The sequence below is a fragment of the Podarcis raffonei genome, chromosome 14, assembly GCF_027172205.1.
Source record: "Podarcis raffonei isolate rPodRaf1 chromosome 14, rPodRaf1.pri, whole genome shotgun sequence".
NCBI classification, from domain to species: Eukaryota; Metazoa; Chordata; class Lepidosauria; order Squamata; family Lacertidae; genus Podarcis; species Podarcis raffonei.
Window position 1 is genome coordinate 48,256,956 of NC_070615.1, and position 27,299 is coordinate 48,284,254.

General features: G+C 43.5%; 2 protein-coding genes across 10 annotated transcripts in view; both read right to left on the reverse strand.

The window, feature by feature from the left end:
* The window catches only part of C14H7orf50 (chromosome 14 C7orf50 homolog), a 145,430-nt gene extending 132,543 nt beyond the window's left edge, over positions 1 to 12,887 (reverse strand). Inside the window, exons 1-2 of one of the 6 annotated variants that reach the window (XM_053364544.1) lie at positions 12,737 to 12,887; positions 8,871 to 9,041 (exon numbers count right to left, since the gene is read on the reverse strand). In XM_053364544.1, coding sequence (XP_053220519.1) covers positions 8,871 to 9,029 — 159 coding nt within the window. In that variant the 5' untranslated portion in view covers positions 9,030 to 9,041; positions 12,737 to 12,887. Of the gene's footprint in view, positions 1 to 8,870; positions 9,042 to 12,320; positions 12,414 to 12,486; positions 12,696 to 12,736 lie in introns of those variants that run through there. The other 5 variants (XM_053364542.1, XM_053364540.1, XM_053364546.1 and 2 more) reach the window with 5 other exon arrangements.
* Positions 12,888 to 16,596: 3,709 nt separating this feature from the next.
* ZFAND2A (zinc finger AN1-type containing 2A) lies at positions 16,597 to 25,167 on the reverse strand. Of its 4 annotated transcripts, none has more exons than XM_053365264.1 (7): positions 25,039 to 25,167; positions 22,847 to 22,994; positions 21,750 to 21,844; positions 21,381 to 21,512; positions 19,181 to 19,332; positions 18,174 to 18,242; positions 16,597 to 16,751 (listed from the first exon to the last, which is right to left on the reverse strand). In XM_053365264.1, the coding sequence occupies exons 2-7, from the start codon at positions 22,899 to 22,901 to the stop codon at positions 16,733 to 16,735; spliced, it is 522 nt and encodes a 173-aa protein (XP_053221239.1). In that variant the 5' UTR covers positions 22,902 to 22,994; positions 25,039 to 25,167; the 3' UTR covers positions 16,597 to 16,732. The 4 variants fall into 4 exon arrangements, with proteins under 4 accessions (XP_053221239.1, XP_053221238.1, XP_053221240.1 ...); XM_053365263.1 differs by having other exon boundaries at positions 22,847 to 22,944; positions 25,039 to 25,165; XM_053365265.1 differs by lacking the exons at positions 16,597 to 16,751; positions 18,174 to 18,242 and adding an exon at positions 18,249 to 18,368 and having other exon boundaries at positions 22,847 to 22,944.
* Between the last annotated feature and the right edge of the window lie 2,132 nt (positions 25,168 to 27,299).

Below are 27,299 nucleotides of genomic sequence, written 5' to 3' on the forward strand. Positions count from 1 at the left end.
TGTTTCTTGGACATCCAGAACACCCAACATATCAATACTCGATGGCTGCTGCTAAGGGTTTAGATAGTAATGGTAAATAAAGTGTAAGATAATTCACAAGAGTAACCACTGAATGTCTGAAAGGCAGCATTCAATCACCAGTTACAATAAAATGTATTTGAAAACTTGGCAGCAAAACGCCTTTTTCTCTCAATGTCAACAATACAATGGGCTGCTTTCTGGATGCAAACCTCACTTAAGCTGGAAAATGAATATAGCTATAGCCTTTGAATTTAAGTAATTCAATTCTGACTGACTGCATCACTGCATTTTTATCTTTATTGTAGCCATCTTGAACCTTTCACTCCCTAGAGAAACGTGGGCTATAGTAGTTTTAAATAAATAAAAACATGTATATAAAGTGACAATGTTTAACTGACGGATTTCCATGGATTTAAAAAATGAACACACTATCATGTCTAGCACAAAAAGGGAACTACATTTTTCACCCCATCTCCCTATACTTTGATCTTAGCTTGAAGAAAGAAACCAAAACTACAGCACAACATTTATATAGATGCTGCTGCATTCTGTTGGTTAATGCCCAATGAAGAATTCTTAACCTTTTGAAACCCTGCTAAATAGTACACAAAATATTGTGTTTATACCAGAAACAGTTGGAGATGCAAGCTTTTTGCCTGGGAAAACCATTTTCAAAGTAGGAGCTGTTTTCCCAGCTGTGAATATGCTTTCCTGGGAAATTTGTTCAGCCCATTACAAAAATATTCAAAGGAATGCAAAATTATTCATTCTTATCTATGCATACAAATATTTCAAACACATTTTTGTACATTTTCTTCAATTTGCTGTCATGACAGAATACTTAATTAATAGCAAAGCAAAGCAACAACAAATAAACGTGTTGCCAATTTATGTACCAAATTACTCCAGATTCCCCCATGAGTAACTTAAGTTTTGTTCACAGAAAGCAGGTTCCCTCATATAGGGCGTTCAAATGGTTCCAGGGTCTTAAGAAAGTTGAATTTACTCCTACAAACAGCCATTTAACATGGGATAAATAGCAGGTTACTAAAGATGGTGGTTTGCAACCCAAATATTCACTCAGTTCCTTTAAAGATTACCAATAAAGCAACCCCACATATTCCCATTCTTTCCCCCAATGCTTCCCCTGTCTGCTTCTTCCATTTATTTGAACAAACAGGTGAGGATTCAATCCACGGAAGATGTGGGTGTACAAAAAGAAATGTTTGATCTTAGTGAAGAATGTAAGAATACTTCAGGTATTGAATAGAATGAGTGCAATATATAAATTATGTCTACTGGAAGTATTTGCCTTTTGTTTTCCTTTTCATCAAGACTAAAGGAGGATAACATAGTTACAACAAGAACAAAACCATATAAAACTTTTCTGCCACTATTAACAGGATGCTCTCAAATTATTTTAATGTTTTTAAGAAGACACAGAGATATACAATACCCAAGCCACTTAGGGTTCTTAGATCACAAGCTATACATACAACCCTATAGAGCAATATCTGGGCAATATCTGATTTTCATGATATATCTCTATGGTGATATATCACCAGCAAAATATCATGCTATCTTGATATATCACAATATATATCTGAAGTGGAGGGCCTTACTAGGCCTCTCTGTGGCAGCAAAGGGTGCGCCACGCTTCCCTGCAGCAGCCGAGGGCCTTGACGAGGCTTCCTGCGGCAGTGGAGGGCCTTAAAATGTAAAGAAGTAGTAGATTTTAAAAAAAAACATACTAAATAAACTTCTATGTACAGTAGCACCTTGGTTCTCGGACTTAATCCATTCCAGGAGTCCATTCGACTTCCGAAACCATTCAAAAAGCAAGGCGTGGGGGACTTCCGGGTTAGCGCCATCGACTAATGGCGGATTCCCTCTGAGCTCTGGAGGGAATCGGCTCCGCAGGATCGGGTCTTACCGCTGCGGCGCCGCGGGGACCCTTAAAAATCACAGGCGGTGAAGCCTGTGAACCTGGTGACTTGGCGGGCACCATTTGCGCCCCCCCGACCTGCGAAGGAGCCTTTTTAAAGGCTTCGGAACGGGGGACGGGGTGAGCGGCGCGGTGCTGAGAGTTGACTGCTTCTCCTGCAGAGTGAAGCCGCATTGCCATAGTCGGAGAGCGCTGACTTCTTCTTGTGAACAATTGGATTCTAAAAGTAACAACCCGTGAGTACTACGGAAATTGGAACTGTAAAGAAATTTTTTTTAAGAATTAGGCACGATCGGGGAAGGTGTAAAAAGGAAGTCTGCCTCCCCGTCTTGTAAACAAGTTAAAGCAAGGACCTGCTAACTAAGGTCGAGAGAACCTCTTTTTTTTCCTTTGGTAAAAGACTTTAATTTCACGGTTTGGCAGTATAAGAAATCTTGCTGGAGGATAAAGAGCTAATTTTGGGAGCTGAAGTGCCACCCTCCCGGACCCGGGAGTGTTCCGCGAGAGAGCCTGTTGATGAGGTACTAAAGAGTTTGACAGCTGTCAAATTAGCTGTCAAGACGGAAAAAGAGAACTTTGTTTCTGTTGCTTCTGCTGGTTATATCTGTTACAATTTTGTTACAATTTGTTGAAAACAAGGAAGAACTGATACAAACTAACTGGATTTTTGGATTTGAACTGGAATGAATATTAAGAAACCAAAATCCCTCTAGAGGGGGTTTTGGGACATTACAAGAATGGCTGGAGGAGGAAGAATTCAGGCTGAATTGGACAGAGTCTTTGTTCTCTTGGGAAAGTTACAAGGCCAAATTGATGTTTTGGCTATAAATGTTACAACTCTGGACTCAACTGTAAACAATATCATTGAATCTGATAAGGATTTGAAGCAAGAAGTTTATTCAACTGAACAGAAAGAGAAACTGGACAACTTTGAGAATTTGGAGAAGGAGACATATGTTGTCCCTGAAGAAAAGGAAGGAGGAGCTGAAACTCTGCAGATGATGAAGGAGGACTTGAGGTCTGACATGATGGTAATGAAGGAAAATAAGAACTTGATGCGGAAAATCTGGCCTGAATTGGAGATTGAAAAAAGGAGAGATCTCCTTATGTGGAGATCTGAAGACCTAAGGATTACAGCGGTGCCTCGCAAGACGAAATTAATTCGTTCCGCAAGTTTTTCGTCTTGCGAAGCACGGTTTCCCATAGGAATGCACTGAAAATCAATCAATGCGTTCCTATGGAAACCGCCTTCAGACCAGGTCCTGGGACAGTCTGTCCCCCGACCTCTTCTGAAGGCTGGGGGGGGGGGGACAAGGGCTTTTCTTCCCACCGCCAGCCTTCAGAAGGCTGTTCTGAAGGCTGGCGGTGGGAAGAAAAGCCCTTCTCCCCACCTCCCACCCCGCAAGCTCTGGGGACAGGAGGGCTTTCCTCCCGACTGCCAGCATTTTAAAAGCCCCCAGGACAGCGGAGACTTCTCCGCTGTCCCGGGGGCTTTTAAAATACTGGCGGGCGGCAGCGAAGCTTTCGCTGCCGCCCGCCAGCATTTTCAGATCGCCCCGGGACAGCAGAGAAGTCTCCGCTGTCCCGGGGGCTTTTAAAATGCTGGCAGGCGGCAGCGAAGTGCTCGCTGCCACCCGCCAGCATTTTCAGATCGCCCCGGGACAGCAGAGAAGTCTCCGCTGTCCCGGGGGCTTTTAAAATGCTGGCGGGCAGCAGCGAAGCGTTCGCTGCCGCCCGCCAGCATTTTCAGATCGCCCGGGACAGCGGAGAAGTCTCCGCTGTCCCGGGAAGGCAGGGGGGGGGAGCAAAGACTTTTGCCCCCCGCCGGCCTTCAGAAGAGGTCCAGGACCTCTTCTGAAGGCCGGCGGAGATTTCCCTATGGGCTTTCTTCTTGCGAAGCAAGCCCATAGGGAAATTCGTTTTGCGAAGCACCTCCAAAACGGAAAACTCTTTCGTCTTGCGAGTTTTTCGTTTTGTGAGGCGTTCGTCTTGCGAGGCACCACTGTACAAATTTGCTTAAGGTGGAGGTTGGAGCCTCAGGGACATTTGGACTTGAAAGGAGTAAGAAACAAGATTTGGGCTCCACTTTTAAGTATGGAGGGCTGATTGGAAGAAATACGGATCCTGAAGGGCCAGAGCTTCTCTGAGATTTGGTGTTTAATTTTAAGGACTATCAAAAAAACCGGCAGAGAGGAATTGAGAGAGATTTAAGAGTCTCGGATGTGAGATCTCCAGGCTAATACTAGATTAGGACTGATGGACATATGTTGGGGACTGAAACCGGGAAAGGGGGGGTGGGGCCTGGGAAGCCAAAGGGTACATAATTATAATGTGTTTTGTTTTTATTTTGTTTTTGTAATGTGCATGAAAATTGGGAAATTCGTGGAAGGGAATTTGGGTCGACTTTAGAAAGAATGTTTTAAGAATGTGTATTGATGTATAAGTATTGATGTTTAAGTTTGGATAAGGTAAAATTGGTCTTTTAAAATGAACTAAATTAAATGAAAATAAGGTTAGCAAAAATAAATTGAGGAAATGGATGAAAGAGAAAAAGTAAAATAATAATATGTTAAATTAAGTATAGAAATAGGTTAAAAATTATGGATAAGGATTTGCTGAATTAACAATTTGAACTGGAATACAAGAAAGGGAGGTATGAGGAGGTCAGGGAAATATGTTATTGAAAAATAGGTATTGTGAACTTTATGTGTTTTTAATCTTTTTTGCTTTTTCCTTTTTGATTCTTTTTTATTGTATTAAATTTGAAAATTTTAATAAATGTATTTTAAAAAAACAAACAAAAAGCAAGGCGTGGCTTCTGATTGGCTGCAGGAGCTTCCTGGACTCAAGCGGAAGCCACGGCGGACATTCGGCTTCCGAAAAACGTTCGCAAACCAGAACACTTCCAGGTTTGAGGCATTCTGGAGCCAATTTGTTCAGGAGCCAAGCCGTTCCGAGGACCATGGTACAACTGTAATATATTTACAGTAATATATTTTCAACTAATTTAAGAGTAGTTTAAGTGATTTACTAGTCAAGCTGCATCTGCTTCCCCACTCAGAAGTCTAAGTGGAATCTGTGCATGCATAAGCCCCATTGAGTTAAACTAAACTTACTTCTACTTTCCTGGGAGTAAGCCCCATTGAATTCAGTAGGGCTTGCTTGTGAGTAGACACGCCTTTGCTTTCACTGCTTACCTGAAAAACACCCTCCCCATCATTCTCACATAATACCCAACCTCCCATTTCAGCATAAGGCATCCAGCTAAATCTTCTCACCTTCATTCCACCCCCCACAGAAGGCACCCCCAAAAGTCCTCATTCCACCAATCTCTCCCCTTTTATAACGGGAGGGAGGGAGGGCAAGCAAGAAAAATGATAGTCTCCTTTAAATAAGAAAAATAGCCCTTCCTTTTTTACATGGAGGAAAGTTATCTAGAGGGAACCAACAAAGATAAACACCACCAGAAAATAAAAATAAAAACTCTTCCCCCTCTTTTTTTCACCGGTGTGGGGTGAGTGTGAGGGGGGAAAAAGAAGAGCTTTCCAGTTCTTTGTTTTGTTTTTGTTTTCAAGTGACACAAAAGGGGGAAGAGCCCCGCCCATCCATATTCTTTCTTGAAATTTCATTTTCGGAAGCTGTCTTTTTTATGTTAAAAAAGAAAAGAAAAGCTTCACATCTATGACTGGAATCAAGACAGATGTAGCTGATCTCTCCACCTGAGCAGCTTGCCCATGCCCAGATCCTCCATTATGTTGAACAGTGTCGTAGCAATTCAAACACTTAAAAAAATGAGTAGTGAATACTTTGTACAAAAATATCCTTTGCTCACGCTTTCATGGGGTTCTTTGTTCTTTCTTTACTTTGCCACTGGATCTCTGTCCAGCTGTGGGGGGGGGGGAGTTCCTGGTGGATTATTAGCAGGCTCTGCATAATTAGCTGAGCTCTAAGTGGAAAGATACTGGTGAAGATGAAATAGTTTGCTGGTTTGTGGGAAGGCTTATCATCATTTATTCTCTGTTAGGAGAGAGAGAGAGAACAAACAAAGCTGGAGACACCCTGCTTGCAAATTATCTGCAAAGTATCTGTAAACTATCTGTTCAGCTGAGCTACCCCCTGGGAAGCTGTTGAGTGTCCACGTTTTTGTTCAATGGCATATTGCCTTGTTAAAACACTCATCAGAATGTTATTTCAAAACTGGTATTCAAAGGTATGGTGATTTAATGCACAGCCCTACAACCCTACCATGAAGTAGGCAACCACTGGATTCTGTACCAAATGCAGTTAGAGATGCCTCAAGCACAACCCAGCATAGAGTAGTTCAGCAGTTCTAAAGAAACAAACAAGTGTTGCTAGATCTCAGAGAGGGGGACAAAAAGGGAGCCTTGTGAGACTCCTCTGGGGAAGTCTTACAGAGGTGATGAGCTATTAGCCATCAACGCCCCTCAACCGTGCCAAGCAGTAGTAGTTACACAAATATGGCCAAATCCCACAAACATTTATCATAGTCAATGGCATCAGGGCCTGTGTAAAGGTCAAACAACATGAACATAACACAAATTCTCCAGGTTATGGTTGTACTGCAGCCAAAGCCTCCAGCTGCTTGTATCTGACAAGGCTCCCATTAGAATTCATGTTTAGAGATAAAAGAAGTAATTATAACTCCACAAATGGCCAACTTTTTATGAAAGCAACTGCCATGCTGGTGCTGCAAATCAAGACACATCTTTATGCAATGCAATTATGTTTGGTAGATCAACTTCTGTTGATGAAAAATAATGCAAACCTTTTAATAACAAGCTGCAGTCAACCATCAATTTTTTTTCTGTAATCTGACTCAATAAGGGATGAGACTGGCAGCAATTATAACTCCTACCACAACACTTAAGTTGCTTTTTAAAAATGAGACATGGCTGATATTTCTCTACAATTGCATGAAATATTAGTTTTGTGTGAAGGTATACAAGCATGCCCTCTCCAACTACCTATAACAGACATATTTTAACTCTGTTATCAGCAACTAAGGTTCCCTTTTTAGTCAGAATTTGCAACTGATTAGCAAACTTTGGTTAACTTGCTTTCAACTAGTCAGTGGCAGTGCTGATGTTAACACTTAATCACAGTTCAGGCTAGCAAGGAAAAGGCAGGAGAAATTGTGCTCAAGGTGGAAGGGAACACATGGCCCCACAACCAACTCCTTATCTCTTAAGCATTGTTACAAGATCGGGATCATTATTTACCTCAACCCAATGTGGCCTCTAAAGCCATTCATACTAATGCTTAGCAAAGTACTTAAGTTGCTTGTTGCTATTTAATGTAAAAGGAAGGAAATGAATAGATGAAAAATCAATAAAGAAAGATTGCTCTGAAAGGTCAACATGTCTTACAGGCAAATGTACTAGTCTTATTTGAGCAAAAATTTTGTTGGAACAAATTTCATTAAAAGTATGGTCAACATAATATTGAACTTCTTCACTTACGAAATATTTCAGCTTGCTTTTAAACTGCTCTGCACCAAAATCAATTAGAAATTTGCATTTTACACTTTGGAGATTGGAAATGTGAGGACAGAAAAGCTGTGTAAATCACAGCTATATGCAGCAACCTAATGAATCAGTGAAACATCTTTCCCCATCAAAAATGAGCCATATAGCAATGCATTTCCCAACTTTAAAATTAAATAGTAATGTTGACTTTTTGCCAATCAATCAAAAACATCATTTATAGAAACCAAAGAGCAAACCTCGTTTCCTCAGTGACAACCAAGAATTTCAGCTATATAACCACCATTCTCTCTAACTAATCTTATACTCTAGTTGTAATATACTGGCAGTTTTCAAAACTGCTACCACTACACAGCATATAACCTTGCTGTAAACAACATGCCAATATCAAGCACCTCTTGGCCTCTTCTGTTTAGCAAATGACACAGCCTACAGAGCTGGGAAGTAGGGGGCATATGAAGAATTCCTCTTGTCTCAGCAGGAACATTGGGATGGGTAGTCAGGTCCTGATAACAAGGGACAGATTGTGGAACAAAGGGCAGCATCTTAGGGCTGCTTCACATCTTACATTTTTAATGCATATACATTTTATTTTAGGTAAACAGATGTGCACTATACCATCTGATGTGTGGTAAGATTATTCCTTCCACTTTTCCTTTCTGAGACATCACCAAATTACTCAGTGAACAAAAACAGCAAAATTTGTAACTGAAAAGGTGAATATAAATAACTTTATTATAGACGGTGCAGAAAACACTTGAGGAGAGTCAACCATCTTCCACTCATTTTCTTCAAGTGTGAGCTGTTCCAATAGTGTCTGGACAGCAAATGGCAACAGACTCCCAACTTCCCTCGGATTTCAAGCATTTCACATGTAACATTTTATTTACACTTATGAGAAATGTGTACATACACACAGTAGAACTTAAGTAACATTGCCTACATGTATATTTTACTATATGCACCCTCACTCAGAATCTGTGTGTTGATGCAAATCCTGCACATGTGCATTTTTACACAACAGTGTCTATATATTTTTGCCCCTACACATATTTGCATCTGTGAGGATGAAGTATCACAATATATTTAGAAATTTGGCTTGATAGTAGTTACTACTTACTACAGAACTGTGTGCACACATTTTGTAGGCTCCTAGGTACATTCTTGAGGTCAAGATATAAGATTTTTAAAGCTAGTTGGTTTTCTTTCCTTGCCTACTTTTATTCATTCAGTGCATCACAACAAGAAAACATTTATTTCCAGAACTGATAACATGCTTTGCATGGCACTTATCCCAATAAAGTTATCATTTTGCAAATATTTTCCAGTGTCAAGATGTGCATCTTCTCCTGCAAATACGAAAATATGCAAGTTCAACAAACTCATACTTGTTCACTCACCTCCAGATTCTGTTTTTTCAACTTAGGTTCATCAACCTGTTGCTCCTTTTCTGATATGAGATGCTTCATTTTTTCCTTTTCCTTTTCTGCCAAGTGATGCTTCATTTCTTCCTTTTTCTTTTCTGTCTTCATGTCGGCAGCTTTTCTTTTCTTTGCCATTCTAACAAACAACTGAAATGTGCATTTTTTGTTAAAGAATCTATGTGTAATTTCATTGTACATAAGAACCACCATCAATGCTTTATTTCTTGAAAATTTAGCAAGACATACAAATGTTTTTCACAAAGCTCCTGTTCTGAAAGCAAGCAGTTTTAAAGTGTCCTGCATTTCCCCAGATGTTGTTGGACTATAACTCCCATCATCCCTGAGCTCTGGCTTTGCTAGCTAGGGGTGATGGCAGTTGTAGTTCAACAACGTCTGGGGACCCACAGGTTGAGAAAGGCTGGTTTAGGGGAACTCTTTCTCCATTGTCTCATCTGATGTGGAACCCTTGAGGCTGCATCATGGAAGCCCTGTGTGTTGAGCTGGGTTCTTCTAGGGCAGGCATAGGCAACCTCGGCCCACCAGATGTTTTCGGACTACAATTCTCATCATCCCTGGCCACTAGTCCTGTTAGCTAGGGATCTTGGGAGTTGTAGTCCTAAAACATCTGGCGGCCCAAGGTTGCCTAGGCCTATTCTAGGGCCTAGGCCAAGTACTCAGCTCAGACTGGTCATTAGCATTACCCGAGCATCAAGTGAGTAAGATAGAACACAACTAACACTCCCCTGCAACTTGGTAGTGATGGGCAAGTCATCTTTTAGTATAAAAACTACTGTTAAGTAAATAAATGTACAACTTTTTGTTTTGACTTTTTATACATAAACTATTAATAAGTGCATTACATAGTTAAGTACATGGATTACCAAATTACAACCTGAACTGCATTCTTATATCTGCATGAGCTAAATATACCATCACGTTGTATGAATATTATATTTAACTCCAGAAAAAATATATACTGGTTCTCTCAGCCTGTATCACTCAATATATGGCCACGCTGCGTCAATAGTTGCAATGATCAACATACAAGTATGTTCACTTTTTCACAGTCCTACAGGAACCACAAGAAAAAAGGAAGAGTTGGTTCCTAGCTAAAAATACAACAGGGTGCCAAACTCCGTTTTCTAGGCTCCACCCATCTCCCCCCCTTAATGTAACTACGAAAGCCCAGTTCTGTAATTAATCTGGCAACTCTAATGGGGGTAGGATTGCATAAGAGAGCTATTAAAAATTCTCTTGGAAAGATTTGGTGGACAGACTTTACTTCCATACAACTGATTAATCACCACATTTGAAAACAGGAATTAATTGTCCTCCAGGCAAATTGAGAGTGAGCTGGGGATTAATTTCCCCTATAATGTGGTATACAGTGCAATTGCTAGAGGCATCTAGATTAGTTTGTTGTTCCTTTGCTCCACAAGAACAGATGGCAGAGAGTAGTACTCTGAAGACAGCATACTACACTAGATAATGTGGACAAATATATAGACATTTGGGTTTTAGACAAAAATATCCTCTGCCTGAATTAATTTCAAGCCTCTTGCAAAAGTGTACTGTACATAAATCCTAGAAACCTATATGCGGCCTAGCAGTAACAGGTGTTTTAAATCAAAAGGTATCCTACTTGATTCTAGAAACCTAGAACATTTCAAGGAAATGCCCTATCTGCTTTTGACTATAACGGATACTGTGATCAGTCACTTTTGCAGACAATAGGCTCCAACCTTCATTGGAAATATAATCCACCTCATGAAGTCTTGTCAGGATACAGCATTAATTAAAAAGCAAATACTTTCTGACACAGAGAGGCAGAATCGAACAATGCCACATCTGTAATCTTTGGGACACACTGTCCCATTGTTTTTGTTGTGGCCATTTTAACATAGCTGCTCCTTGAGGTGTTTCTATTTCCCTCTGTGAAATGTTGCATAGCACCCCCTCCTTCTAAAGTAGGGATGTGCATACATTAGATCTTCCAAAAGATTAGCTGTCTCAATCTGCAACATTTGATGGACTCTAGTCTGTGAAAGGTGGGACGTGGGTGGTGCTGTGGGTAAAAGCCTCAGTGCCTAGGGCTTGCCGACTGAAAGGTCAACGGTTCGAATCCCCGCTGCGGGGTGCGCTCCCGTTGCTTGGTCCCAGTGCCTGCCAACCTAGCAGTTCGAAAGCACCCCCGGGTGCAAGTAGATAAATAGGGACCGCTTACTGGCGGGAAGGTAAACAGTGTTTCCGTGTGCTGCGCTGGCTCACCAGATGCAGCTTTGTCACGCTGGCCACGTGACCCGGAAGTGTCTGTGGACAGTGCTGGCCCCCGGCCTCTTAAGTGAGATGGGCGCACAACCCTAGTCTGTCAAGACTGGCCGGTACGGGCAGGGGTACCTTTACCTTTAGTCTGTGAAAGCTTACAGTAGTATTTCAAGGTGACATAAGACTCTTTTGTTTCTGATGCAACAAGTACAGGCTACATCTGGAAAACATTATTTTGGACACCTAAAAACAGGTTCAGCCAACCTGATCTCTAGATATTCTGGACAACTCACATCATCCCTGACCACTGACTATGATGGCTGGGCTGATGTGAGTTGCAGTTCACATCTGGAGAGTACCACATAGACTACTCCACAAAGACTAACAGATTTATTGTAGTTTAAGCTTTGACGGATTAGGATCTATGTCACCATATGCACCTATGGCTACCCTGAGTTGGCAGGTGTTATGTGTACCATGTTTAATGTACCAAACTAAGAGAACATGGGGTACCTCTTTTGTTTTTCACGTTCAGCAAGTATTTAAACAGGCACTTAAAAGTACTGGATATTAAACACCAGCTTAAAACACGTTTGTTCTCTCAGGCATTCACTGATGTGTGATCCAGTAAAGTTGATTACATATTAATTTGATTATTGACATATAAACTTTGCTGCTAGTGATGTAATTTAAGTGATTATTTTGTTTGCCACCCTTATTCTTTTTTCTTTGGCCGTATAGAAATGTTTACAATTAAATAGGTCTTAACCTCTGCAAGGCCTCATACTCCTCAGGTGGCCTGAGTAACCTCAAGAGGAGCAACTACATTACCCTGTGGTAAGAAAAAGTGAGAGTTTACAATAAATTTATTACAATGTAAGCTTTCACGGGTGAAAAACAGCTTTGTCAGATGTTGGCAAGGGCAATACCTAAACGTAATTCACGCAAAACCGTACAGAGAACGTTTAATGCTTAAGCTTATGGTTGCCATCAATTTGATTTTAATTAATTTTTATAATGAAATGTTTTTAGAATGTTGCACTATTTTATTGTTGTTAGCCGCCCTGAGCCTGGCTTCGGCTGGGGAGGGCAGGATATAAATACATATTATTATTATTATTATTATTATTATTATTATTATTATTCCTCAGCCTGGCCTACCTATGGCGGGTCTGTGGTGAGGCTAAAATTGGAGCGGGGAGACCAGACACCCTTCCCCCTCAGCCTGGCCTACCTCACAAGTCTGTTGTGAGGCTAAACTTTGGGCTGGGGGGGGGGGTCCGGCGGCCAGCCACTCTCTTTCACTCTCTTTCTCAGCCTGGCCTACCTCGCAGGTCTGTTGTGAGTCCGGTTGGGGAGGGAAATGAAGGTGCTCGTGAGAAAAGTGAGCAGGGCAGCGGGGGGGGGGAAGAGTCCTTCCCTCACACCGGCACGTGTTGCGCGCCACCCCCTCGCCGGCGCCCTTCTGGTCGGGGTGGGGTAGGGACCTTCCTCTTCCCCACAGGAACCCTAAACCGCGACACCCTCACCAGCCCCGGTCCCCTCAGAGGCGGCCGCCTCCCTCTCACGCCACCCACCTCACTCTCAAGCCCGCCTCCTCAGCTGCGGCCGCTCACGCGCTTCCTCGCGCACGTTTCAACCCAGCGCCTCAGACCGCTCCGGCGCTCCCATTGGGTGCCCGGAGGCCACGCGCTCGCTCGCATTGGACCCCCCGCGTTTCAATCAAGCAGCGGAGCTAATCGAAATCTAACGCTACGGAACCCAGGCCCTCCCCCTTCTCTCCTGCTCCGTCGCACCCTGGGGGGAAGGCGGGGCGGGGCTTGGAGCAAGCACGGGAAGAGTGCGCGAGCCCTGGGTTTCTCCCTTCCTATTGGGCTCAAAGGCCGTCGCTCTTTTCCTCCCGCCCCACCCGTTACCCCGCCGCCTCGTCTAGTGCGTGTGACGTCTGCGTCCGCCGTCGTGCTCACGCAGCTTTCTCTCTGGCTGGTTCAGCGCACTACCACGCCACAGGGAGATGCGCAAAACTGGGGCAGGCTCCAAGTGAGACCACACCCAGGGAGAAGTAGATTGTGATTGTGATTATTCAGTTTAGTAGCCGCTTTTCCAAAACAAAACACACACTTAGCCCAGCAAATTTTGGGAGCCAGTGCAATTGTTTTCAGTGAAAGCATTAGCTTTGTGTTATTTTCCATAGTGATCAGTCAAGCACAGGGGTCAGCAAACTTTTTCAGCAAGGGTCCAGACCACTGTCCCTCAGACCTTGTGGGGGGGGGCAGACTATATTTTGAAAAAAATATATGAACGAATTCCTATGCCCCACAAATAACCCAGAGATGCATTTTAAATAAAAGGACACATTCTACTCATGTAAAAACACGCTCAGTCCCAGACAGTCCGCAGGCCAGATTGAGAAGGCAATTAGGCCTTAGGTTGCCTACCCATGATCAAGCACATGGTTAAGCTATCAGTCCAGAAATGGTCATAGCTATGTGGGCACTCCCGGCAAGAGATCATCTGGCCACCTAGCAGCAAAGATGGATCCAGGAGCAGCCCCAGGTTTGCAAACCACCTCCTTCCAAAAGAGTGAAGAATTTAGGTATGCCTAGTGCCTAAACCCTGCTTATTTAATTTATATGCAGAATACATCATGCGAAAGGCTGGGCTGGATGAATCCCAAGCTGGAATTAAGATTGCCGGAAGAAATATCAACAACCTCAGATATGCAGATGACACAACCTTGATGGCAGAAAGTGAGGAGGAATTAAAGAACCTTTTAATGAGGGTGAAAGAGGAGAGCGCAAAATATGGTCTGAGGCTCAACATCAAAAAAACGAAGATCATGGCCACTGGTCCCATCACCTCCTGGCAAATAGAAGGGGAAGAAATGGAGGCAGTGAGAGATTTTACTTTCTTGGGCTCCATGATCACTGCAGATGGTGACAGCAGCCACGAAATTAAAAGACGCCTGCTTCTTGGGAGAAGCGCAATGACAGGCCTAGACAGCATCTTGAGAAGTAGAGACGTCACCTTGCCAACAAAGGTCCGTATAGTTAAAGCCATGGTTTTCCCAGTAGTGATGTAGGGAAGTGAGAGCTGGACCATAAAGAAGGCTGATCGCCGAAGAATTGATGCTTTTGAATTATGGTGCTGGAGAAGACTCTTGAGAGTCCCATGGACTGCAAGAAGATCAAACGCATCCATTCTTAATGAAATCAGCCCTGAGTGCTCACTGGAAGGACAGATCGTGAAGCTGAGGCTCCAGTACTTTGGCCACCTCATGAGAAGAGAAGACTCCCTGGAGAAGACACTGATGCTGGGAAAGATGGAGGGCACAAGGAGAAGGGGGCGACAGAGGACGAGATGGTTGGATAGTGTTTTCGAGGTTACCGGAATGAGTTTGACCAAACTGCGGGAGGTAGTGGAGGACAGAGGTGCCTGGCGTGCTCTAGTCCATGGGGTCACGAAGAGTTGGACACGACTAAACGACTAAACAACAACAACAAAGTGCCTAACTTGTTGGCTAGACAGGTTGCGGTCTCCCTCAAGCAGAGAGACAAGCAAGCAGATAAAATCAATATGCTAGCCAATATTGTCTGAACTTATTTAAAGGTATACAGCTTGCAGGTTTCTAACATATGCCTCTAAGACGACTCTTTTTATGGCAGTTACTAACTAGAGCAGGGGTCAGCAAACTTTCAGCAGGCGGCCGGTCCACTGTCCCTCAGACCTTGTGGGGGCCGGAATATATTTGGGGGGGGGATGAACAAATTTCTATGCCCCACAAATAACCCAGAGATGCATTTTAAATAAAAGCACACATTCTACTCATGTAAAAATACGCCGATTCCAGGACCGTCCGTGGGCCGGATTTAAGGTGATTGGGCTGGATCCAGCCCCTGGGCCTGTTTACCTACCCATGAACTAGAGGTATTAAGTTGGCTTGCAATAGATTTAAAAATACAGTAAAACAATAGTGGGGAGTGAGGTGTCGGCAGCCTGTTCTTAATGCCAACTAGTATTATAAAGCAGCAGGGAGAATAAGCATTTTCTACCCTAAATGTGATTCTTCAGGTCAGGGACTAATGTGTTTTCCCTACTACATTTGAGTGAACCTGTGATTCTTATTTATAGGGGATGGGTACATCCCCTCCGGTACATCATACTCCTTCTGGGGTAATTTGTCCACCTTTGGTTCCTATCCTGCACTCGGCTCTCACCTGTGGCTCCCAGAAGCTGTCATCCCTGTGAGGTAGGCTGGGCTGAGAGGCAGTGACTGGCTTCCAAGGCCACCCAGTGACCTTCATGGGTGAGTGGGGATTTGAACCCTGGTCTCCCAGGTCCTAGTCCAACACTCTAACCACTACACTACACTGTCTCTCAATGATTAATAAATCATTGAGGTATTATTAGTGGGACGAGAATATGGTGACTAATACAGAGGAAGAGCCATGACTCCCTTTGGTCAGCTGTCCGATGGATCATTTCCACATTTTGCTCTCGAAAGAAATGCATCTGCTGGAATATTTGCAAGACGCACAAAATTACATTCCTTCCTTTTAAAGGCAGGAATAAGACTTGACAGAGTACACAACAAAACCTCTCAGCTGTGACACCCTGTGGCTGGATCTGATATTGCATCCAAGACTTCCACGGACACCAGATTTCGCAGAGACACTGCCCAACTTTAAAGCCATAATCTGACATTTGAAAAATTTAGGCCTCCATGTTCTTGATAACACTATTGAACTCCAGCAGCCGCTTTCACTGTACCCCTTTGGCACATGCTAAAAATATTATTTAGACAAGCCAAAGCTAATGTTTAGAGAAAGCCGGTGCAAGTTTTGACGTTTTTAGTCGATTGTTATTTTTACTTTCTGAAAGTTCTAAATTGCTCATTTTTCTTATCGGTGATTTATTGTTTTATCTTTCTTGCAACCTGCTTTGGGGTTCTTACAATCAAACGGGGTATAGATTTTATGAAATAAATAAAATTTCCCTCTGTAGCAAAGAGGGGGGAAATGAAACATTTTGTGAGTAGGATCATTTTAGTATTTCACTTTTGAGAGGTCTTCCTCCTCTCTAGTGAGGAGGGATTTGGGGTGGGGCATGGCAGGGGAGAAGAGAAGGATGAACACAGGACTTGGCTTCATTTATCAAAGCAGCTTTTGCCAAACTGGTACCTCTAGGTATTTTGGACTGCAACTTCCACCATCCCTAACTGTTGGCCATGCAGGCTGGCGCTGATGGGAACTGGACGCCAAAACATATGAAGTCCACCAGATTGGCAAAAGCTGGATGGCTTAAGGCATCGTACTTGCAAGCCATTAAACTTGGAGCAATGCAACAAATCTCCTCTTTGCTTCTTGGGAGATTTATCCAACAAGTATAGGACTTGGTTTCAGGTTTTCCAGTGACTGAACGACCAGAGAAGCGCCTCTATTTGTAAAGAAATCGGTTTTTATTGAAGAAATAGACATATAAAAGTAATATAGAAAATACGCAGAAGTTTTAAGAGCTAAATCTGTACAGCAGTCAACAGGACAAGGCAGTTGGGGACCCAGGCTGTGAAAACTTCAGCTTTTTGCTTTGCAGCTGAAAAAACAACAACAAGCAATTAGTTAGCAACAAGCTGCAGCTAACGAAGAACCACCCATTTCTCAGAAGACATAATGTCTCTACCTTTGTAGTATGCCCACATCTTACGTACAGGCAAAACTCGAAAAATTAGAATATCATGGAAAAGTTCATTGATTTCAGTAATTCAACTTAACAGGTGAAACTAATATATGAGTTCAACTCATGACATGCCAAGCGAGATATGTCAAGCCTTTCTTTGTTATAATTGTGATGATCATGGCGTACAGCTGATGAAAACCCCAAATTAATCTCAGAAAATTAGAATATTCAAGGAAATCAGCAAAACAAGGATTGCAAATCGAGCAAGATTGGACCTCTGAGAAGTAGAAGCACATCTCGCTTTGCATGTCATGAGTCGATCTCATATATTAGTTTCACCTTTTAAGTTGAATTACTAAAATCAATGAACTTTTCCACGATATTCTAATTTTTCGAGTTTCACCTGTACTTCTAATTTGCAGTATTTCTTTATATATGGGCAAGGTTGGGAAGCTCTCAACAAGATCTCGCGGGAAGTTGGATTGTCTCGCGAAAGCATCCTGTACACTCCCAAAGCCAGTCTACTGAGTGGGACTTGCCAAGAAGCAAGGCTGAGTGCTTAAAAGCTATTTTTTTTTTGCACTGGGTAGCCCCAAGCAGACCTGGCGAGAAAAGAGCTTTTAAGCTCTCGGCCTTGCTTCCCAGGCAAGATCCACTCAGCACACCAGCTCTGGGACTAGTAGGCATACATTCTCCCACTAAGATACACTCTTTCAGGTAGCCTCGGCCCAAGCCATATAGCTAGTGGCCCTCAAAAGTCCAAGTGCAAAATGAAGTTGATGCTACAAGTCTGGGTCTGCCCACTTCTGTGGTGCGTGTCAGGTGAGATTCTGCTCCAGTTATTAGGTTCAACAGACTTTGGAGAAGTAGGCCAGCCCCATTTAATCCAGAATGTGGCTGCCAGACTGGTGAATGGGAGTGGCTGCCAGGGCCGTATAACACCGGTCCTAAAAGATCTACACTGGCTCCCAGTACATTTCCAAGCACAATTCAGAGTGTTGGTGCTGACGGTTTCAGCCCAGTATACCTGAAGAAGCATCTCCACCCCCATCATTCAGCCCAGACACTGAGGTCCAGCTCCAAGGGCCTTCTGGCAGTTCCCTCCCTGCAAGAAGTGAGGTTACAGGGAACCAGGCAGAGGGCCTTCTTAGTAGTGGTGCCCACCTTGTGGAACGCCCTCCCATCAGATGTCAAGGAAATAAACATGACTTTTAGAAGACACCTGAAGGTAGTCCTGTTCAGGGAGGTTTTTAATGTTTGAGGTTTTCTTTTGTGTGTGTTTTAAATACTTTGATGGAAGCCGCCCAGAGTGGCTGGGGCTACTCTGTTGTTATTTACCTGTTCTGCAGAACCCGGTGGTTGAGAGACATCTTGTTCGATTCCAGCGATCTCATCAGAGCAGCACATCTGCAAGGAAACAGCCACACTCAGCATTCTGCATGCACCTGCCAGCTGTGCCACTTCTGGGTTTGTGCAGGATTACTCCTTCCGTCATTCAGGAAGCCTCACTGCACAAGGCAAAGGTCTCTTTGCCTGGGGGGACAGGACATTTTGCCACAGGAGAAGGAGGAAAAAAAGCTGACATTATTCAGAAAGACCAATACAGTGGACCTTCAGGTTACATTACCTTCGGGTAACGTAACTTTCAGGTTGCATACACAGCAAATCCAAAAGTGTATTCTTCTGGGTTTCGCCGCACGCGCATGTGCAGAAGCGCTCTATCACTCCGCGCATGGGCGCAGAAGCGGTGCCTCTACTTGCAGATTTTGGGGGGTATGTACGGACCCCTGGAATGAACTACATTCGTATCCAGAGGGTCCACTGTACAGGTTTTAAGGTCTAAGTCCACACTGCTGTCTATTGATCACATTAGACTTATGCCAGCCTTTGGCAAGACAGTATACAAACAAAATGATGTATGCACGGATGCATGTGAGCTGGCTTGCAGAAGGCCTCAGAAATTCACAAGGCCACACTGGCTTTAAAACCCTCAAGAGGATTTAAAACATTTAACATTTTCTGCAGGCAGCTTCTTGAGCCAGCAGAGGAGTTCTAGCCAGCAGCGGAGGAAGCCTCTCAGGCACCTAGGGTGGCGCGCCCATAGGGGTGGGGTGAACCACCCATAGGGATGGCACAGGGCTCATGGCACCCATAGGGACGGGGCGCGCCGTGGGGCCTCAGCCGACCTACAGCTGGGAGGGAGGCAGCGGGTGGACAGCGCGGAGCCTGCGGGTGCCTAAGACGCGTGGCTCAGGTGCGCTGTAGGCCCCGCGGTGAGTGCCACCCACTATTTTTTTGCCCCTGTCAGGGCGACACCCCCCAAAAGCCCCTGGTTCTAGTCTTACCCAGCTTTGGAAATGGCCCGGGCTTGTCCTTTGCAGGCATGGTCCAGAGGATGTCGGTGTTTCAGACAGAAGTTCCCCTGACACTGGTCGCAAACCAGCTTCATCATCTCCCTCTTTTTGCAACCTGGCTGGAAGCACTTGTGTGTGAAGATCTAGATTAAGAAGGAAGTCAAGTTACAACTGGACCAGGAAAGTTGACCATCTCACAAAGATTCCACAACTGCCTACCATTTTAATGGTTGCAATCGCTAGGCATGCTCACCTGGGAGCAAACTCCATTTAGCTAAGAGGGACTTGGGTGAACTGGTCTAGGATTGTGTTGCTAAGACCAAATCCAGTAAGAGAATCTGGCTTCCCTGTAGTGCAATGGAAGGGAACCTTTTTTCAGCTCCAGGGCCACATTCCCTTGAGGGCAGGCTTCCAGGGGCCACACACACAGTGGTGGGCAGGTCAAGGGATGCAACTTTTACCTTTACATAAGCTACATTCCAGCCACACAAAAAAGAGGTTTGCACAAAGGCTCAGGACCACAATACCTTAAGGACTGTCTCTCCTCAGACAAATCACAGCTGATGTAGAATTTGGAGATTGGTTTGCTCACCATGACAAGAGAGCTTGAGCATATTACATAGTTCCTAGCCTGGCTGCACCAGCTGCCAATTAAGTTTCCAGACCCAATTCAAAGTGCTGATTTTGACCTATAGATATTTAAATGGTTCAGGACCACAATACCTCAAGGACCGACTCTCCCTATAGGAACCTATCTTGTACCAAAGATCATCCTCTGAGGCCCTTCTTTGTGTGCCTCCTCCATGAGAGGTCTGGAGGATGACAACACAAAAACGGGCCTTTTCTGCAGTGCTTCCCTATTTGTGGAGTGCTCTCCTCAGGGAGGTTCATGTGACGTCTTCATTATACAGTCAAACCTCGGCTCCGTTTTGGAACATTTCGGCTCCCGAACGCCAAAAACCCGGAAGTAAATGCTCCAGTTTTCAAACGTTTTTCAGAAGCGGAACATTCAAAATGTGGCTTCTGCTTGAATAATAATAATTTTTTATTTATACCCCGCCCTCTCTGGCCAAGACCAGGCTCAGGGCAGCTAACACCGAATATAAATACAGTAAAAACATTAAAAACAAAACAACAACCAAAAAACCCCCCCAACAAACAATTGATTAAAATACAAGTTAGAATACAGTGCAAGAAGCTCTTGCAACCAATCAGAAGCCATGCTTCAGTTGTCAAACATTTCAGAAGCCGAAAGGGCTTCCAGAACAGATTACGTTCAACAACCAAGGTTTGACTGCACACCTTTGGGCGTCAGGCGTTTCCCTTCAATAAGGCCTTTGGCTGATTAAATAACCTATGGCCTTTAAAATGTGTTTCTGGGAGAGGGATTATTGGTTGTTGTTGCTGCTGCTGTTGTTTCTATTACAGGTATTTTGTGTTTTTTATATTATAATTTTATGTATTGAACCACTCTGAGATCTACGGATGAAGGGCAGTATACAAAATTAATAAATAATAATAGTCAGGGACGCGGGTAGCACTATGGGTTAAACCACAGAGCCTTGGGCTTGCCGATCAGAAGGTTGGCGGTTCAAATCCCCGCAACGGGGTGAGCTCCCGTTGCTCATTCCCAGCTCCTGCCAACCTAGCAGTTCGAAAGCACGTCAAAGTGCAAGTAGATAAATAGGTACTGCTCCGGCGGGAAGGTAAACGGTATTTCTGTGCGATGCTCTGATTTGCCAGAAGTGGCTTAGTCATGCTGGCCACATGACCCGGAAGCTGTACACCGGCTCCCTCAGCCAATAAAGTGAGATGAGCGCTGCAACCCCAGAATCGGTCAAACTGGACCTAATGGTCAGGGGTCCCTTTACCTTTACTAGTCAGGCAAACGAGAGGTTTCGCAGTTAAGAACACTTCCCAGCCAGCCAAAAGCACTATTGATCCAGTGAAGAGCTTACAGTATAAATTTTATGAAACAACTTAAATATAGCTGTTTTCTTCGAAATTCTTAGGGGCCTGCGAAGAGGAACTTTGGAAATCTGTGTCCTCACCAAAGTTGGGTTGCCAGCTAGGAAAGTGTTTGAGTGTCTCCTGATTAAAGATAAACTGGATACAGAGCAGGGACCTCACAATAATGCTTCATCTTGAACTGCTGTGTACATCCAGTATAGCTTTGGGGAAAGGGGCTAACCTTTTGCTTCTGCTGAGCGGAATCCCGTTTGCAGTCTTTGTCCATGTGGGCACTAACAACAGCATCCGGCACCTCTCCCTTCTTTACTGGGATGGGAGTATTACAGAGAGGACAGACTGGAACTTGCACATCCTGAAAAAGCAACTGGATATTAGTGAGGAAATACAGCTGCAGAACTCAGGTGTGTTAAGGCGCAAAGTCTGCACTCCATCATGCACAACCCCATCCCAGCTTTGGTCCTACGAACAGCACAAGTGTCATTATCAATAGCTACTTCTTTTCAAAAAATGCCAGCTATTCAGTTTTGTGGCGCTATTCTTCATGTCACACACACCAGTCAAGTTTCACCCTTTCTGCAGTTTACATTACCTTCTTGTATGCAGAGGAACACCTGTGTCGGTTGTACGCAAAGTGGTTTTTGCAGAAGACCTCACCGCATGCATCGCATTTCAGAGGTAGAAAGTCTACAAGGAAAAAAAGAGAAAACACACATAGTTCAAGGAAAATGTGGGATGAGGAGTCACATATAACCAACATAAAAGGTAAAGGGACCCCTGACCATTAGGTCCAGTCGTGGCTGGCTCTGGGGTTGCAGCGCTCATCTTGCTTTATTGGCCGAGGGAGCCGGCGTACAGCTTCCGGGTCATGTGGCCAGCATGACTAAGAGCAAACCAGAGCAGCGCACAGAAACGACGTTTACCTTCCCGCCGGAGCGGTACCTATTTATCTACTTGCACTTTGACGTGCTATCGAACTGCTAGGTTGGCAGGAGCAGGGACCGAGCAACGGGAGCTCACCCTATCGTGGGGATTCGAACCGCCGACCTTCTGATAGGCAAGTCCTAGGCTCTGTGGTTTAACCCACAGCGCCACCCACGTTCCTATAACCAACATACTCAAGTCTAATTAATGCATGAAGGGGTTAAGGGCATAGAGTAAGCTGTTCTGCCAGGCTTAGCTAGGTCACTCCCCCTCCCCCTGGGAGGAAGGGTTATCAAGCTTTTGTTCTTCCCATTCCACCATGTGAGGAGCTCTAAACTGGATTATCCAAGCCCTGAAGCACCTGCTGTGGCCAGTTTTATTTTAAACTGCCCAGAAAGGCATTGGTTATTGGCAGTATAGAAATGCTGTAAGCAAGCAATATAGTTATATTTGCTTTTTTGCAATGCAAGCCACCTTGGCAAGTTGGAAAAGTGGGGGAGAAATAAGCCAAGGCTGGGGACTTTGCTGCCCTCCAAATGTTCTTGGGCTCCCACTTCCTCTCACCGTAGACAATGGCGAGCAACGATGGTAGCTTTACTCCAGGAAGGCCACAGCTTTCCCATCCCTGATACAGACTCTTCATTTATTACACGCGCTCCTTCCTGCTCTGGTTGTCTGCCTGATACCATGGCACTCTACCCTTAAGGAAAGGTCAGCACAATCCAAACACAGCATCAACAAACACCCCCCTGAGCAGGTTCTCACCTAGCTGCTTGCAGGTCTTCTCAGAGCAGTGTTTCCCCAAATCTGGAAACTCCATTTTTAGGAAGCAGCCTGCTTTTTCTTAAAGAGTTCTTTGTTACCTGTAAGTGGAGGTTCTACTGGTTTAAATGCATAAGGTTTTCCAAGAAGCCTGAAAATAGGCAATATAAGTCAGGTGTTTTTCCTTCCAAGCCACAAATGACCAGGGGCTTCTATTCAGACAAATCACCATGGACATGCTTGCAAGGCTAAATTATATCTTAGTAAACAAGGTGCATAGTAGCATTGTTAGAAGTGCCTGTTAATTCCATAGGAATAAGAAGATAAAGGCGGGAGCAAGCATCCAATCAGCCACGGCCTGGATGCATTTCAAGTAAGCTGAAAGTTTTACCCTTGAGAACTGCCTAATTGACATCAGGGACACTTTTATCAGAGAAAACCAGTTCCTCACCCAGCTGAACAAAGACACCAATATCTAAAGGGTTGAATTACAGGTGCCGAGGGAGGCACAAAACACAGAAGAAAAAGCGGAATACAGTGGTACCTCGGGTTACATACGCTTCAAGTTACAGACTCCACTAACCCAGAAACAGTACCTCAGGTTAAGAACTCTGCTTCAGGATGAGAACAGAAATTGTGCTCCGGCGGTGCGGCGGCAGCAGGAGGCCCCATTAGCTAAAGTGGTGCTTCAGGTTAAGAACAGTTTCAGGTTAAGAACGGACCTCCGGAATGAATTAAGTATGTAACCAGAGGTACCACTGTATGGGCTACAAAAGAAACCGATTTAGGCTGTACAATGGAAGTGGATTTGGTGCTCTTGCATGAGAAAACTTTCTAAAAATAAGGAAATTGCTTTTTGCTGTAAGGGAAGTGACAGGAAAACGTGTTTAGAACTATGGGGTACTTATTGCTACATTATATAATATAGCCTTCCCACTAACAAATGATTATATATTTTGTGGTTTTATATTTTGATTTTATTCTGGGAACTGCCCAGAGATATCTGGGTATAGGGCAGTATATAAATTCAATAAATAATAAAAAAAATCAACAAACAGGTCATGTGGAAGCAAATACAGGAACAACAGTAGAAAAGGGGCGGAAACTAAGTCAAAGAAAAAGATTAGCTATGGACTCATGCCAAGTACTTTATTTACACAGAGCATCAAGGTAAAAGTTTTCTGGACAAAGTAGTTTCTGAGCTCCCAGTGATAACTGAACAAACAAATCACCCCTCCCCTTGTCGGACTGTTAGGATTTATTTGTAGATTCAGATCAAGACCTGAATGACAACGAACTGGTTTCACATGTTTTGACAGTTTTCTGAGTCACAACTGACACCCTTGTTCTCATTAATCTGGATTTAGTGCAGTTCAAGGTTACTTTGTATATATTTTTTGAAATAAAAAAAAAATGTTTTGATTTAGACCACGGAACCTTTTGTATTTACAGACCACACATCTTTTCTCTCGATACTGTTGGACATCACCCCAGTCTTTGAGGGGTGCAAGATACCAGGGGATCTAGGCTCTTACAAATGAAATACAGCATAGACTGTGGTGCCTTTATGATATATGATTTACACACACACACCAGTGCCGGATTTACGTATAAGCCCCCCCTCCCCCAAATTTCACTACAGTGGTACCTCTGGTTAAGAACTTAATTCGTTCTGGAGGTCCGTTCTTAACCTGAAACTGATCTTAACCTGAAGCACCACTTTAGCTAATGGGGCCTCCTGCTGCCGCCACACAATTTCTGTTCTCATCCTGAAGCAAAGTTCTTAACCTGAGGTACAATTTCTGGGTTAGCGGAGTCTGTAACCTGAAGCGTCTATAACCCAAGGTACGACTGTACTTGCTTAGATGTTAACACCTGCTAGATCCAGGAATTAGAAGGGTCTCGGCTGCAACCTTCCCCCCCCAAAAAAAACCCCTCATAACAATTTTAGTAAAAAATTTAATTTCAATTTAATTAAATTTAAATTTAAATTAAATTAAATTTAAGATCCTGCATGGAAATGGGAATATTTTTTTCACCTACCGATAAAAAAAATCCCTCCTTCCCGCCTCGTATAATTTAAGGCACAGAATGACAGCAATAAAGAAGAATGAAGAAACGAACAGATTCTTTAAAAATAAAGGAAGAGTTAAAGGGTAAATCAGCTGACAGACCAGCGGCAGCACTTTACTTACCGTTTCCCTGATGCCCCAAACTCTGTATTACTCCGGTTTCTAGTGAAGTTCCAAAAGAGTTGTTAAGTTTCGACTTCTACAGAGCTTTATGTAGGTGGATTCTATATGCTGAATCATGCTTCGCTTCTTCCGCTTCCCGGTTCCCCAATCCGAAGTAGCCGGCTTTGACGTCACTGCCCGACCCGACCAATCGAGACGCCGTTCGCCCCGCCTGGTTTCTGCTGAATCACGAAAGTGCTGATTGTCCGCGGGCGGCGTGGCAGTGATGGGGGAATTGCGCTGAGTCAGCCTTCCTTTCGCAAGCCCTCCACGCGAGTTAGGGAATCCGTGTGATGTGGTTGGGCATCCAATCCAGGGCCGTATTGAGGTTTGATGAGGCCCTAAGCTGCTAAAGGGAAAGGGGCCCTTTCTATGTCCAGCTGTCCTTTGCCAACAACAAATTGTCAGTGTTTTTTGTATTTAATATATGCTACATGGTAATTTATGGACCTAATAGGTATCCAAAGCCATTTGCACATAACAAAATATGTATTTTATCAAAGTAATTGTTGATACAATTAAGAAGAAATAAATTAATAGTGAAATTATTATTAAGCTCTAACTTAAAATGATTGGGGACCCATTACTTACATCACAGGAGCCCACACAACACAAAACACTGTTGCTCTATGTAGGTTTTATTTTATTTGTTTTTTATCTTATATTTTGGAAATGTATATGCAGGTTTTTTTCCTTTTAATTTTTGGGGGTGCCCCAAGAGAGTGGGGCCCTAAGCTATAGCTTGTTTAGCTTATACATACAGTATTGGAAAGACCATGATGTTGGGAAAGATGGAGGGCACAAGGAGAAGGGGATGACAGAGGACGAGATGGTTGGACAGTGTTCTCCAAGCGGCCAGCATGAGTTTGACCAAGCTGCGGGAGGCAGTGGAAGACAGGAGTGCCTGGCGTACTCTGGTCCATTGGGTCACAAAGAGTTGGACACGACTAAACAACAACAACAGTATACGTAAATCCAGCACTGATCCCATCCATGCCATTTGCACACATGCGCACCTACTCGGAAGTAAATCCTATTGATCTCAGGGTGCAGGGGCCGCCTTCTGCGTAAAGTGTGCAACTATACCAAGTTTCCCCATGGTGTTTTGGTGGAAAAGCTGGTAAAATGTAGGTTGGATGAGGTAACTTTTGGATCTGTAGCTGCTTGAGTGACCAAACCAAGTAACGATTCCTCATCATCCTGGAAAAAGGGAGAACTGGAATGCCACGCCACAGAGTTGTCATGGGCCTGTTTTGTTCAATGTCTTCTTTATAAACAACTTAAGATGAAGGAGAAATATATTTTTAAAAATAATAATAATTGTCCAGTAGCACCTTAGAAACCAAGTAAGTTTGTTCTTGGTATGAGCTTTCGTTAGTTGGTCTCTAAGGTGCTGCTGGACAATTTAAAAAAAATATTAATTGGAATTTTATTTACAACATAACATAACCCCCCCACCCCCCAATACACAAATCCACCCTCTAAACCTGAACATAACATACAGTGAGCATAACATACAACAATACAAACAACCAGATAAAAGACTTCCTTTATCCTGTATCTGGCCTCCTTATTTACTTCTTATAAACTGTTTCCTTTATGAATAATTATTAAGGTTTTTCTAATTATAACTTAAATATCCACAAAGTCATCCTGCATACATTAATCAAAACAAGTCCAGGTATGTGTTTTAGGGCACTGTTTTGTGAAGTATTCTCTGAATTTTCCCCATGCTTTTTGAAACTCTTGTCTAGTGTGATCTCTAATTGCCTCTAATTATATATATCTATATATCTATATATCTATATACCTATATATCTATATATCTATATATCTATATATATAGATAGATATATAGATATATTTCTACTGCGTCAGACCAACACAGCTACCTACCTGAATTAAGATGAAGGAATTGGGAGGGGGGATCTTCCAGTTTGCAGATGGCAGCAAACTGGGAAGTGTAGCTAATGCTGGTGAAAAGAGAATTGGGGATCAATATGACCTTTATGGATTGGACAACTGGGTCCAAACTAACAAAATTAATCGCAATAGGGACAAATATAAGGTTTTACACTTAGGCAGGAATAACAAGCTGCACAGATATAAGATGGGGCACACCTGGTTTGTCAGTAAAGGTAAAGGTACCCCTGCCTGTTCGGGCCAGTCTTGCGAGACTCTAGGGTTGTGTGCTCATCTCACTCTATAGGCCGGGAGCCAGC